The sequence below is a fragment of the Ochotona curzoniae genome, unplaced genomic scaffold (assembly GCF_017591425.1).
Source record: "Ochotona curzoniae isolate NIBS_2020 unplaced genomic scaffold, NIBS_Ocur_1.0 scaffold_4701, whole genome shotgun sequence".
NCBI lineage: Eukaryota > Metazoa > Chordata > Mammalia > Lagomorpha > Ochotonidae > Ochotona > Ochotona curzoniae.
In genome coordinates, this window is record NW_024467122.1 from 11,956,425 (window position 1) to 11,970,636 (window position 14,212).

General features: G+C 40.2%; 1 protein-coding gene across 3 annotated transcripts in view; it reads right to left on the reverse strand.

Moving 5' to 3' along the window:
- Positions 1-640: 640 nt before the first annotated feature.
- The window catches only part of GABRB3 (gamma-aminobutyric acid type A receptor subunit beta3), a 213,705-nt gene continuing 200,133 nt past the window's right edge, over positions 641-14,212 (reverse strand). For 2 of the 3 annotated variants that reach the window (XM_040968828.1, XM_040968829.1), the window contains exons 8-9: positions 13,921-14,165; positions 641-3,973 (exon numbers count right to left, since the gene is read on the reverse strand). In XM_040968828.1, the coding sequence (XP_040824762.1) occupies positions 3,638-3,973; positions 13,921-14,165 (581 nt within the window). In that variant the 3' untranslated portion in view covers positions 641-3,637. Of the gene's footprint in view, positions 3,974-6,566; positions 6,587-13,920; positions 14,166-14,212 lie in introns of all 3 variants that reach the window. The other variant, XM_040968830.1, reaches the window with a different exon arrangement.

Sequence of the window (14,212 nt, forward strand, 5' to 3'; positions counted from 1 at the left end):
ATTCAGCTTTACTTACATAAAGTGGCCAGAATCACCAACTGGTTTTCTGGTATGGAGTCTAAAGTTAAGATTTATGGACCAGTTTATACTTTCAAGCCAGGAGATTCAAAGTCGGACACATTCTCCTTTTGGAACACACCACTAAGGGACAAACACCAATGGTTTTTCTACTAGTTGTTGAAATGGACATCTACAACTGCAGTGTGTGTGTTCTCTTAAAACCAGTCCCGTACTTTTTTGGGATCACCTCTGAGATGATCTTAGTGATATGTCAATTCCATGTTTAGATAGGAGAGAAGTGCCTTTGATGCGAGTCACTGAACATGGCAAAGTTCTGGGCGCTGGCATTAAAAACACATGATATTGCAGATGTGCACATAACTTTTAAACCTAATGAGAATATTATAATGTACTTTCTACTTTATTTGAGATTCAGGGTATAAATGAATGGTATAGACAGTGGAACCCCTCTGCAATCCTGGGGTTGGTGAACAGGAATAACACTTCCTTCAGTCTTTTATGTAGTAGGGTTTTCGAATTGTCTCAAGCATATCTGAACCTCATGGGAGCACACCATCTTAGGAGTCTTCTGTGCATTGTGAGCCCCTGTGAAGCATTTCAGTAAGACAGGACTACTTAGAAAGTTAACTTTTTATTACTTTCAGTTGAGAAAGAAGTCACATTACATCTCCAACTAAACTTTTCTCTCCTTACTCATAAGGTCTGGATGCAGGTATCATTGTCAGAGATCTGGGTTCAGAATTCCTCAACCCGGCTCACTTACTGGCTCCAATAACCACTGTGGAGTAATGAGAGGTCATTTCAACAGGACGAAGGATAAAATTCAACTCTCTTCTGTCAGCATAGAGTTCTCTCCTTGTTACTTCTCACGATTTTAAAAATGGAGAAGCTATAAAATAATTTTATTTGAAGAAAAGTAACTTTCTTCTGAAATGGAGTAAAGCAAACACATACCCAAGGATCTTAAAAAGTTGTTTTTTTTTTACAGAATATGTGTATGTAACTGTGTGTGTATGTATGTGTAATTACAAACACTATTTATAGTATAGCTATTATGTTAACTTCATTGCAGTGTCTACAAAGTTGTGGATCCCAGTCTCGGTGCCAAATGCATATAAAAAGCTCAAAAGCTATTAGGACTATACCATGCAAATTTATATCCAGAAAAACTTGGGAAGTAGACTGCAGCTCTTCTGTGCCCCAGGGGAGGGGGGGTCTCTGCCTTTGATATTTGGGTACCTCAACTATGCATCAAAAAAGTTTTGAATCACATTTCTCCCAGGAAGAATTAATGTCACCGTTCTGAAAGTATAAATCATACACTTAAATCAACACTTGGAAGCTTTTGTCCATGTCATTTGCATTTTGGGGTCCTCCTTCTGCATGTGAAGCCCACACCTTGAATTACTGAATACAGAAAAAAGATACCTGAAGTATTGAAAGGGATAAGGTCTTTGCAAATGTCTTTTTTGTTCTTTAACGTGTTAACAATGATAAGGCCACTTACAAGGTTGTTTCCAATCTGTTAGGATCCCCCACTGTTACCTATGACAAAAATTGCCAGAGAAAAGCCAACAACCAACAAACCATTGACTAATCTCCAGAAAAAAAGCAAATTAAAACTAAGAGAGCAGAGATTGGGAGAAGACGTTGAATAAAGAGAGGAATGAAGGTGGGGAAGGGTATAAAGATTACAAAGTGCTTTCCGCATGAGAGTTTATGGATTGTGTTTTCTCTGATGGTGGGTTTGGAACTGTTGCAGAGGCCTGCAAATTAATGGTTGCTATGGCCACCAAAGAAAAATCAAGTAGTGGTCAGCTGCTGGCGATGGTCCCCACAGTAGACCCCTCAGGGAGGGTGGTGTTTCTATGTGGAGAACGGTCGGGCCAGAAACAGGAGTCTTGGACTACATTCCGCTCATTTTGTTTTGAACATAACAGAGAGGGTGAGGCATATGTGACATTTTGGGATAAATTATTAATTTAGCAATTCCTTCCTGTGTATTTTGCTTTTTAAAATTCTTTTTGTTTTTTCTCCAAATGCATAACTTCACTGTGACACCTGTTTGCACAACTGTAGTCATTTCAGTTTATGGATGCCTGTGATAGAAATATTGTTTACAAAAAATATATCATCTCTTTGTTTTCTTTAGAAAGATCTCGTCTAAATAGTAAGTTAAGGTTGCGTCTATGAAACCGGTGCACCTTGTCTTGTTTCTACGAGCTTTAAAAAGTCCAAATACTGATGAGGCTGTGGCTCAGAAGGAACCGTGTTTGTTGTCAGGTTGCCCTCTTTGCCTCCGAGAACGGTCATGGATTGTTGGGTGATACGTGCTGTGTACTGGTCGTGTTCCTGCAGAATCCTAGGCAGCCTAGGAGTCATTGGATGCGCTTATGAAATATGTCAGATACAGAAATAAAGGCATGTGGAATATCTTAGTTTTCAAACATGAGCATTAGAAGTGTTTCAGCTTCAGTCTTAATTTCTAGCTAACAGAAAGTAATTACATCACATAAAGAAAAATATGACATCGCATGCTGCCATGAGAGCAAGCATAAGAAACAAAATCCTGGTAAATATACAGATGTATGCAGATTATGCAAATATACCTTATATTAACATACAATGTTATAAGAATGGTTGACAACATAACTGCGGGGGAAGGGAGTGGGGGTTGCCCTAGATGGTTTTTCCTTAGAGTAACAAATAACCTGAGACATCTATGCTTTCTGTAAGTTGTCGGGCCTAAAGATCCATAAGCGACAGAGTGCACATTTTCAGTGATGGAAATGTGATTGCCAAAACGTGCCACTGTGTTCCCACATGATAGCTAAGCTGGATCCACTCCAGGCGAATGAGAAACACACAAATTCTGTATATTATAGTACTTACAGTGAGTTGCCATTCACTCCTGATGGGTTTTCAAAAACTAGACTCTCAGACAGCAACGTGGGATGTATCTATGTTTAAGAGAACAGGTGAGCGCACAGGCTGCGACTCACCGCATCGGCTACACCAGCACAGAAAAAGTACACATAATGAAAAACAAACCCAATCATCAGAAAAGCCCAAAAGTCTTTGTTTAGTAAACTGAAAGAGAGAATATGAACTGTATGACTCATTTTAAACTAGCAATTCCACTGCATGAGAGTCAAAAAGATGAACTAAGAAGTTCTTTCTGATTTTTGAACTAAAATGTCTAACATGATAATAAAAGACACATTTTGGGATGATATTGTGTTTTATGTCCTCATTCTCAAGGCATAATATTTAGATACTTGTCCCTTTCAATTAAGAAAAAAACTATGACTTTCTTTAGTATGCATCCTGTGTTAAATTGTCCATAGCTGCAAATGTATTTCTGTATGCATATGTGCATACACATAGGAGCTTACACCTCTGTGTATGAACACATACGCATACATCCTCATATACACGTGTATTTTATATATATGCTGAGAAAGTTCACATATATATACAATTGCGTATGTATATATGTGTGTGTGTGTGTGTGTCTGAGTGTCTGTGTGTGTGTGTACAGGTATAAAAACTTGACAGGCAGAGTAATATTTCACTCAGTGTTAAAGGAAGTCTTTCAAAAATCAAGTACAGTCACTCAGTTAACATAGTACAGCCAGTAAACTAAGTTGAAAAGAGAAAAAGTGAATGGAAATACGATCCTGGACCATCTGTCTATGGCATTCACATCGGTTAGATCAGGGATTTTAATTTTGAGCTGCGAAGACCTCCTCCGTAGATGGGTCTTCTTGTGTGGGATGCTTCTGTCCCCCATGTATCGCCCATGCCCTTCCCTAGGCATGCTCTGTTTCCTGTACTGGATTCCTGAGTTGTCAAAGGATATTGCTGAATTCCTGGTATCACTGCCTGCAACTTCGGTAATTTCGTTGTGAACCTCCAATGATGTTAACAGAATATTTCCATGAGCATCCACCTAATTGAAAAAAAGGTACATAATTAGACACGTAGGCTGCCAGTACACCCAATTTTATTTTTTTATTTTATTTGTTCATAATACGGTTCTACAGACTGAGAGATTCCCCTTCCACCTTCCCAACTGCCTGCCTTTCAAGCTGTTTCCCCACCTATTATTGCAATAGCATAGTCCGTCAACAGCAGTCACAAGTCCACATCTAATTTTCTTATGGGCACATAAATCAGGGAGAGAACAATATTATGTTATCCCGTGACACATTATGTGAAAAAAATGTGTAGTTGTCAAAGGTAACACCATGCTTTATTGGGAAATGTCAATTTGGAGACTCAACAGCAGTTTAGAGAATGAATTCATTTGATTTAAAATTTCTCACAAAGGCAATCGGAAAAAAATATGTGATACGGTGCTTGCATATTGAAATTTCACTTAATGGATACATGGCATTATTGAAGAAAAAACAGATTTTCATGATGTTAACTTAGAGGTATAAGCTTTGTCCACAAATATACACTGGATAGAAGCTGTAAGCAGCCGCTCCACACGTACCCACGAGTTCTCGATTTGCAGTACCGAATACCTGCAATCAAATGGCATCATCATGGTTCAACAATCCTCCTTCTGATATAGGTTCAGAAGAGAAATAGCAGCCCAACACTACATCACAACACCTCCGTCACTCACCTCTCTTCCTCTCATCACGTAGATGAGAGGTGAGTACAGTAGTCACTTAGCTTAAGGGAGAAACACCATATACACAGCTTTCCAATGACAGTGCATCATCTATGATAACTGCTCTATTTTATTATTAGCATTGTGATTAAGTTTGTGCTGTGCCCAATTCCCGAGTCAATCATGTTCATGTAGAGTAAGACGTAGTCTCTATGTGGTGCAGTACCCTCTGCGGTTTCAGGCATTTACCAGGGATCATGCAGCATAGAAGGGGAGGACTACTGCATTCTTTTCTATTCTTGGGAAGTCAGCTTGCCACCTCTTGTCATGATAAACACACACACATTTCCATGGAGAAATTAGTGGGTTGTTCTTTAACTGATGATACTCCTGATGGAGTCAGTGAAATAAATACAGATACGTCATTCAAGCAGGAGCTCCTCGTCCTTCAGAAGGACTTTGTTTCAAGGAATATGTATATAAAATAGGCGGAAATCCTGCCCCACAAAGGAGCTGAACATTAAAAATAACATTTTTCTCTATGTTAAACAGAGCTTCAGAACACCCATGGTGATGCCAGTGGCCCATGTTATGTTTGGTTGACCAAGGACCTTTCAGCATGAAGTTCTGAGGCTCAGAGTCTCTAGTGGGGTTCTTTGTAGGAAGAGTCTGAAGCTTCTCCTCCCTGAGCAGTATCGAACCCTGTCAAAATCTCTCAGGTCATTCCCTAGATTCCTGAGCACTGCTCCAGCATACCCTATACTCCTTTACCCGGAGGGCCATATGCTTTCTCCTCCTTTGTACATGGGAAGCCCAAACGTGCTTTTAGCACCGTTCTAAGCAGCTAGGGCTCTCTCAATGAGGCTTTCACAAAACTAATTATTTTGTAGATGAATAATTTATCAATTTATTAATTTGTGGCCTACCATTATCTATTTCCCTCCATTACTTTCTCTACAGGCATTATGCAAGATGAGCAGGGAATGAGATCAAAAGAATGGGCTCTCTTGATCAGGTTCTCTTGGTGGAGAAGAAGCAAGGTCTCATCTGGTACTGAGCGGGCCTGAGACCCTAGGTGAATGGCCTCTAGACATCAAAGTGGCTTGAGCACAGAGACAATGACCAACATCCCAGGACCACTTAGATGTGGCACAAAGAAGACCACATATTGAATTCTTTCCCTATACATATCTATGATAAAGTTTAGATTACAAAATAGGCACGATAAGATATTACAAGCAATGAACTTGACAGCTAAATGTTACAAAAATGTGCTTGCTCTCTCTCATCTCTCTCTCAACTTCCACAAAGCATGGGAGTATGGTTGTAAAGGAGGAAGGAGTGAAGCATGTTCTGCCCACGAGTGCAGGATAGGGTGGCATGGCATAAGATCCCATCATGCTGCTCAGAAAACAATGTAAAACTTTTGCGTCGCTGGGTCTCAAGTTTTCCATTGATACCCCAGTTGACTTAAGATAACCAATACTGTAGACAGCAAAATAGTAAATTAGGCAAGACTTCTGTAGAAAACTTACCCTATTAGAAGCAAATGTCAGAGAAACAAAAGCAGAACGTTTTAAAGCCGGAGAAAGACTAAAATCACTTTGCATGGAAGCAGAGAAAGCAAAGAGAAGGAAGAGAACAGTCAGTAGCAATAAAGATGGGCCCCAGCTATCGGTCTCCAAGGTTTCCTACAAACATGGGAAGCCACAGAAATGCTCTTCAAGGGGGTTCCCAGAAAATTCGCTTTATGACAAAATAGCGCATGAATTGCAAGACAAGTTTGCCACAAAATAAGAGTATTAATTCCACATTTCCACAAACTTTTTGAGGTACTCTCCCTTTTTGCCAGTCACTTGAACGAATCTGAAAGCACATTCGTTCCCACAGCCTTCAGAAAAGAGCATGGCCCTGCTAATACCTGCACTTCAGCCAATGAAACTCAAACAGAGAACCCCACTGAATCCCAGAGCATCGTACTTTGATCCTGTGTGACTGTGATGTAGAGATAGGTGTTGTTTCAAGCTGCTAAATTGTGCTGATTGCAAGAGGTAGGAAAGAAAAATGCATTTGCATCAGGCCTCAAGGAATGAAAGGAATATTTTTAGGCACAAAGAAGGAATAATGTCATAAGCACAGGTTCAATAAGTACCTAAGGCAACTTAAGGTAGGCAAACTAGCAGAGTGGGAAGCAAGTGCTTGCTGGAAGCAAGTTTCCTGTGATAGGCGGGTCAGTGCCATTCTTATTACCATCATTAATGTCTCTGTATGATCTCACCCAACAGGAATGTACACTACGTGATGAATGGAAGCGCAAACTTGTTTCAGGTCAGTTTATTACGTCGAAGAATTTAAAAGTTCATTCATTAAAGGAACTAGAAGTAAATGTAAGTTCTCAGTAGAAAACAGAAATAGTTCTGCAACATGGCCCAAGCTATGGTGTAGGAGGATAACTTACTAGATCTGTAGGAAAACAATTGATTAAAGAGGAGTCGCTGGGAAGTCTTGCCAGTGTGAAGCCATGACTAGTTACAATCCTGTCAGGAGGGCTCTGGGAGCAGTTGATACGGAAATGAACAGATCAAAAACTCCCTAATCCTCAGCTTCAGATAACAGGTCAAAGACAGGTGCTTCCTCTCTCAGGCAGGGGAACAGGATCTCACACACCAAGGAAAACCACCTGCTAGACTAATAAATTGTTTACTAGTAAACTCCCTTTAGCTCTTGCTATGTAAATTCCTCAAGCTCTCCTCCCTTATGCCTACATGACCCTCTGACTTTACAAAGTCTGAAGCTGTTAATAAACTTCGACTCTTGACCATCAGTCAGTAGTCCACATGTGTGATGATTGATTCCATGCACCAAGTCCATCACTGCTGGACAGTGAAAACTAAGGGATAAAAATCAAAAGCTAAATTTGAGAGGACAGTGAAGCCCCCAGCTGTGGTTACATTAACCTCACTGATTTCTGCTTTCTTTAGAAGAGAAATGTCCTGAATGAATAACTACTGCCCTCCCGCCACTGCAACAAATCCTAGCATTTCTTCTGAGCATCACCAGCACACTTTTTACATCCTCAGCAGCAGTCCCGGATCACCGCTTGATCAATACTCCATTTGTGAAGTTCAGAGGGAACACAGGGTGTGGAGACAGAGCTATATAGTGCTTGGTTCCTCTCCAGGGATCTAAGACAAGGATTGCTACACTCACCTTGCAGCAAGTACCTCGTCAGCCTGGGTGCTGCTCAGTTTTCCAACACCAAGTTACCTGTGAGTAAGTAAATGGAGAGAGTCCCTGTGGCACTCTTCATGGCAAGAACAGTCTCCTAGATGCTCCTAGATGACGGACAGGTTATGGACACTCAGAGGTGCAAACTGCACCCCACCACAAAAAAATAGAGGAGTGGGGAATTTTCTTTATTTTTACTCTAATGCAGTGGAGGGAAAGTCCTACTGGTGTTTGTGTCTTAAAAAAAAAAAAAAAAAACAGAAATGGGTATTGGTATAGTGGCCTAAAGGGCTACTCCTTTGCCTGCATCCCCTATAAGCACAGGTTTATGTCATGGCTGCTTCACTTCTGATCCAGCTCCCTGCTCATGGCCTGGAAAAGCAGTGGAGGGCGGACCTACATGGAAGACCAGGAAGAAGTTTCTGGCTTTGGACTGCCTCAGTTCCAGTCATTGTGGCCATTTTGGGAGCAAACCAACAGATGGAAAGCCCCCCTCTCTCTCTTTCTTTCTCTCTCTTTATCTTTCTCTCTGTGTAACTTTGTCTTTCAAATAAAAATAAAGTAAACCTTTAAAAAAATCAGGAATGGTAGATCATGAAAGGATTTTGGAACTTGTCATTTTTATCCCTGGCATGAATGATCTACAATAAAATTCTTCCAGTAACAATGTCTATTTGGCATCTTCAGACCCAGGGAAGTATCAAGTAATTTTAAAGAATAAATCTTTCAGTTTTCCAACAACATCTAGGAGGATACACCCAACAAAATATTTAATTATGTGGCAGAAACAGGAGACAAAAACAGGGTGGATCCCAGAGGACCAGGGTTAATCATGCGATTGTGGGTCTAATCTCAAAATACCGGTAACTCAAGCCTGCTTGGGATGCAGCAGGAAGGAAGGCCAAAGGACACAGCGAGCTGACCTTCACAGAAAGAAGAGTTACAAGAAAGATGTACAGGAGGCACCTTGTCATTCTACTCTTTCTTCTTCCAGTGCATTCTATCCTGCCTTACACCACAAAAGACTGAGCTGGTGGGCATGCCAACGTCTTGTCCTGAAGAAGGGGATGGGAAAGGAACGCAATCAGTGTGACCCTGTCAATGCCATTCGTTCAGTTTATTCAGTTCACTGAAGTGCATTTTGGAGATACTCCACTAGATTTCTGATTTGAAATCGTGAGACAAAACATATTTGGTAACTACTTAGAGAAACTAAGTTAAGGTCATCTGTCAAATAAGTATTACTATTGTTTTTCAAGCTAATCAGAATATCAGAAAACTGAACTTGCAGATAAGGTAGAAAAAAGTAGAAAATGCTATGTTGTTCTAGAAAGTTCTCTCTATCTCCCACATTGCCTTATTTTTGAAATTAAGATTCAGTTATTTATTTATTTAAAGGCAAAGTTAAAAAGAGATGGTGAGACACTGAGAGATGTCTTCCTTGGTTCACTCCCCAAAAGTCTGCAAGCGGCAGAACTGGGCTGCTCCAAAGCCAGGAGTCAGTAGCTCCATCCTGGTCTTCCACATTGGTACATAGACCTGAGCACTTGGATCATCTTCCACTGCTTATCCAAGTGCATCAATGGAGCTGGATGGGAAGTGAAGCAGGCAGAATTTGAACCTGCACCCATATTGGATGCTGGCACTGCCAACACTGGTTTAACCAGCTACATCACAGCACGAGACAAAACTGTGAAATGAAAAGCTCAAATATTCACTATGTAAGATAGAATGCTTCACCAGAGATGAGCACATGACCTAGAATCATCCAAGACTATTCCTGTAAGACATTATAATATACTTGACACACCATTGCCATGCCCTGAACCAGCTATAGTACTATAGAGATGAACTAAAAAAAAATTGGGGAGTCCTTTCCCAAGGATCCTAACATGAAAGAACATCTAGCAACTAATAAAAAATGATTTTTTAAAAGGCTGCAGGTGGCCCCTTAAATGTATTTTCAAATGCAATTGTTTTCTAGTTATCAAAAATAGCAAATGAAAGGGTTATGGTATCAAAATCCAGGGGACTCAAATTAACAGCTTTGGGGAATAAAATACCAAGGAAAGAATGACAAACTATGACAATCCTTGCAACTCACTTTCTCCTGGCTTTTCAAAGATAAAATTCATGGTACTCACCCTCCCAGTAGGAAAGTGAAAAAATATACAGATCTAGTGGGACCAAATGCATGAAAGATACCTCTTCTTCACAAGCGTGGGCTACACAAACATTTGCTGTATCATTCACAAGTGTGCATGTTTAGACAGGGGCGAGGGATCAGGTGTTCCTGGCTAGGGCAGACTTGCTCAACACATGGACGGTTAGGTGATTTGCCATTTTACAAGCATTGCATGCACACTGTGGAAGTTGGGAGAAGAGGGACAAACCAACTGTTTGCAGCAGGAACTGAGAAGGAAGAAGCAGACAAATGGTAGGGGAAAAGGGAAGAAAAGCTACTGAGGAACAGGTTTCAATTTTGAAAGCGCAAGTCATGGCCAAAAGAGGAAGGTATCTAGACACGGAGAACCGCGTAGTGGGAGGGATAATGTGTATGGTGAGATTAAGAACTGCACACGAAGAACAAGAAGCCATGAGAGGTGAGGCCAATAGACTACTGAGCTGATTTTTTCAAAATTCATATCCATATGAATCGATGCTCTGCCCTGCAGTCCCTTGATGTGATCAGTGCTGTGCGTCAGAGAACCGAGTACATGAAACTTGAAATCCAGGACTGTGCATCTGAAACCTGGTAAAGAAAAACCTACCTGGAAGAAAGTCCAAATGTGCTTCTCTACATTGTTAATAATTTATAAAATTAATCTGCCCCTGCGTGACTAGGACATTCATGATTTGGGGCATTTATAGCTGGGAGCTCTCTTAGGACAGCTTGAACTCAAAATCCAACACAATTTTACATCATTTTTCATGTCAGAGAAGATGAGCACAGACACTGGAAACAATATAAGTAAAGGAACTACAGAAACTTAATTATTTGTCCAATTAATAAGACCTTAGTGTAAAATTGCTTTTAACATTTAGACACAGTTTTCATGTAAACATAATATATAGAAAATTTATATCAATTAGAAAATTTATATCAACATTATTGAAATATTATTTTTTAAAGGGAGTAAAAGGTTATTAAAACCGATGATATCTTAGAAACCAAATATTTTCAGCAAATATATCCGAAAGAGAGGAAAATCTTTTATGACATCGAATTTAGATCTTAAAATAGAAAATGAATGAGTATGGGTGAAGTATGCTCTTTATAAGATGAAAGATGAATTGCAATTTCTAAATCTTTTCATGAACGCTCCTTATTATGAAGGGTTCATCTCATGTCTACTATAATTAGAATTACTGATCTCAATGTGGTTTGCTCCCTGCTCTATAACCTTGCCAGGTACAAACATTCAAAAATTAAAATCTCCTCACTTAAAAATACATCACAGATTGCCTCACAGTGGATATCTCATACTCCTTTCAGCTTCTAGTTAAGTAAAATATTCCAGTTTTAGAAAAATTAGAAAGGATTTGTCAAGAGAAGAATGAAATCTTACTCATTAGTTACAATGATGCTCAGTCTGCTCTGATTCCTTGGCAAGAATTATGAATTTCTGCCACTTCCGGAAATTATCATACCCATTCGTCAACTTGTAAAATGCCACCAGGCTGGTAATGCTAATGTCTGTATTGCAATCGAAGCCAAACTCTGGGCTATAGAAACTACTACGGAACAGATAGCATGCACAAATAAATGGAGGTTTAAGTTGACACTGTACATTTGGGAGAAAGAAATGAATCAACACTAAGTTTAAAATCTTATAAAGCACGAAATGGAATGAAAATGTATTCATGCCTTTCAGCAGCATCAATAAAGTCATTGCTGTGGGTGGCCTTCACTGCCACTGCCACGCCTTTCAGGACAAATGACAGTGGTCCCAGGAAAAAACAAAGATGAGGCACATCCCTGCAGGAAAGCCAACAGCCGTGAGCTTGGGCAAAACTGTGGCGGATTGCTGGCAATGATAAACAGTATGAGAAAACGAATGAGTGGATATTACAAGAACTGCTGGAGGTGCTGGCTGATGTATAATCTTGCAGTGCCATTTTTTTTTCTTGTGTAGAACATTTGTGATTCTTTTTCAGTTTTCTTTTAATGCACGTACATCACCTGAGATAAACTTTGGGTGAGGCTCAGTTGTATTTAAATGATCATCAGATTCGCAGATGCATTCAAGGACGCTAATACTGATTTTAAGAGCTTCAAATATGAATTTAAAACTAGCACATATTCATTTGAATGTTTACCTTAGACCTTACCTGGTCTACAATAATATTTCTACAAATATGATCATGTAAAAGAAGAAAAAATCCTGCTGAGGAAACAAAGAAGTTTTGGGGAAAAAAAAAAGAAAAACCCAAATGATAAAAATGGGCCCAAGAATCAACTGAAAATTTCCTCTGATTCATTATATATTCTTCCTTCATTCTGCTCAGCATCTTTGTGGCTATTAGAAACTCATTGTCTTTAATTTTTGTTTTAAGTCGCAAGATCCACACAATGAATTTCTCTACCACAATTTATTCTAAAAGTCTCATTCAGAAGAAAGGAAGCAAATGTACAATATTTTTAAATGAAGAAAGAATTTGGAAAGACAGTCTCCGACGCATGTGTATGTGAGGCGTGCGACTGTCATAGAAACAGCAATGAAGTGACGGATTCCAGTTTCCTTGGAAACAGCATGGCCAAAGCATATTGTGTATTCATAGTAAGATGCGGCTCTATTTAGAAACGTAAGTATGGTACTGAGTATAGTTTCCAGTAAGAAAATCAAGATAATTTGGCCTGTGGGAAGCCTGGCTGTATTCAGAGAGTGAGTTTTTCAAACCAGTTCTATTTACGTTTTGTTGAAAAGGAGGAAGCCATTTACATTCACTTTCCATGCCTTCATTCATTCTTCTACATTCATGGACATATTCTGGGCCAGTGTTATGCCTGTGGACACGAGCAATACTCTAAGAACTGCTGTGTTCTCCCTGAGGGGCAGACCCACTGTGGCAGCCAGGGCACAGGCAACCAGCAAGATTCCCTCAGGCTTGGATAATAAGCAAGTTTCATAATTTCTTTCTTTTAAATGAAATATATGAGCAAACCACACATTGGTAGAAACGCATTTCTGAGGATTTAATTGGACGAAAAAGGTGAAGGGATGCATTTAAAGAAATGTGTAGGAATTCCAGGGTTTTTCCATTAATCTGTTACTAATAATTGCAAGAAACACCACCTTTGTTAAAGGAAAGGTGGAATGCCATGTAACGGCAAAGTCAGGTGCAATCTGAAGGATGTAGCTATCGCCGATCTGGAGGGGGATGGTTTGTGATCCCCCGGAATGTGGCAGTCAGGTCACTTCCTAAGGTGGTAGGTTCTCCCTGGTCCTTTCCTTAGTTTCTGCAGGCACACTCAGGAAAGATCAGTAAAGATCTTTGAGAATGTCTGGATCCAGTTCTGGTCTTAACTTTGGTACTGCACTCTTATTTCAGCTCCTCCTCACTACGGACAATGGTATTGGAGACAACAGGAGAGAAGGTGTTGCCCAATCCACTCAGGATAGCATACTGAGTCAATAAACTTGTAACTTTACAGTCAAGGGAATGGTAAACTTGTAACTTTACAGTCAAGGGAATGATAAACTTGTAACTTTACAGTCAAGGGGACACTGAAATGCTTGAAAAAAAAAAAAAACCCAAACAAACAAGCTTCTCTATGTATCTATGTATCATTTGTAGGCCTCCACACCCTAGAGCACCATTGGGTCCTGGTCCACAGATTCCACTCTTTCTGTAAGGAAACAGAAGTGTGTGTTTCCTCCCAGCATCTGCACTGACATAGTTTTTATACAAAATGGTTATTTGCAGGAGAAAATATTTCTGATTACGATCGACACACCTGCACAACTCTTCAAAGGCCATACCTATACACCTGGTGGCTGACAACCCGCGTGGGCAGGTGAGGGAACAGACCCCGGGGATCTTACCCTGCTGCTTTCACTCTTGGAACGGTCATTCTTTGCCTTGGCTGTCTTTTCTGCAAGCTTCTTCTGCCTTTGAGGGCCTCTTCCAAAGAAAATGTAGTTGACGAAGGCATACTCCAGCAGGGCAAGGAACACAAAGACAAAGCAGCCCATAAGGTACATGTCAATGGCTTTGACGTAGGGGATTTTGGGCAAAGTCTCCCGAAGGTGCGTGTTGATGGTTGTCATTGTCAATACAGTCGTGATCCCTGGGAAAGAGAGGGACTGGTGAGTGGCAGCGGTTGTGTGGCCCTTG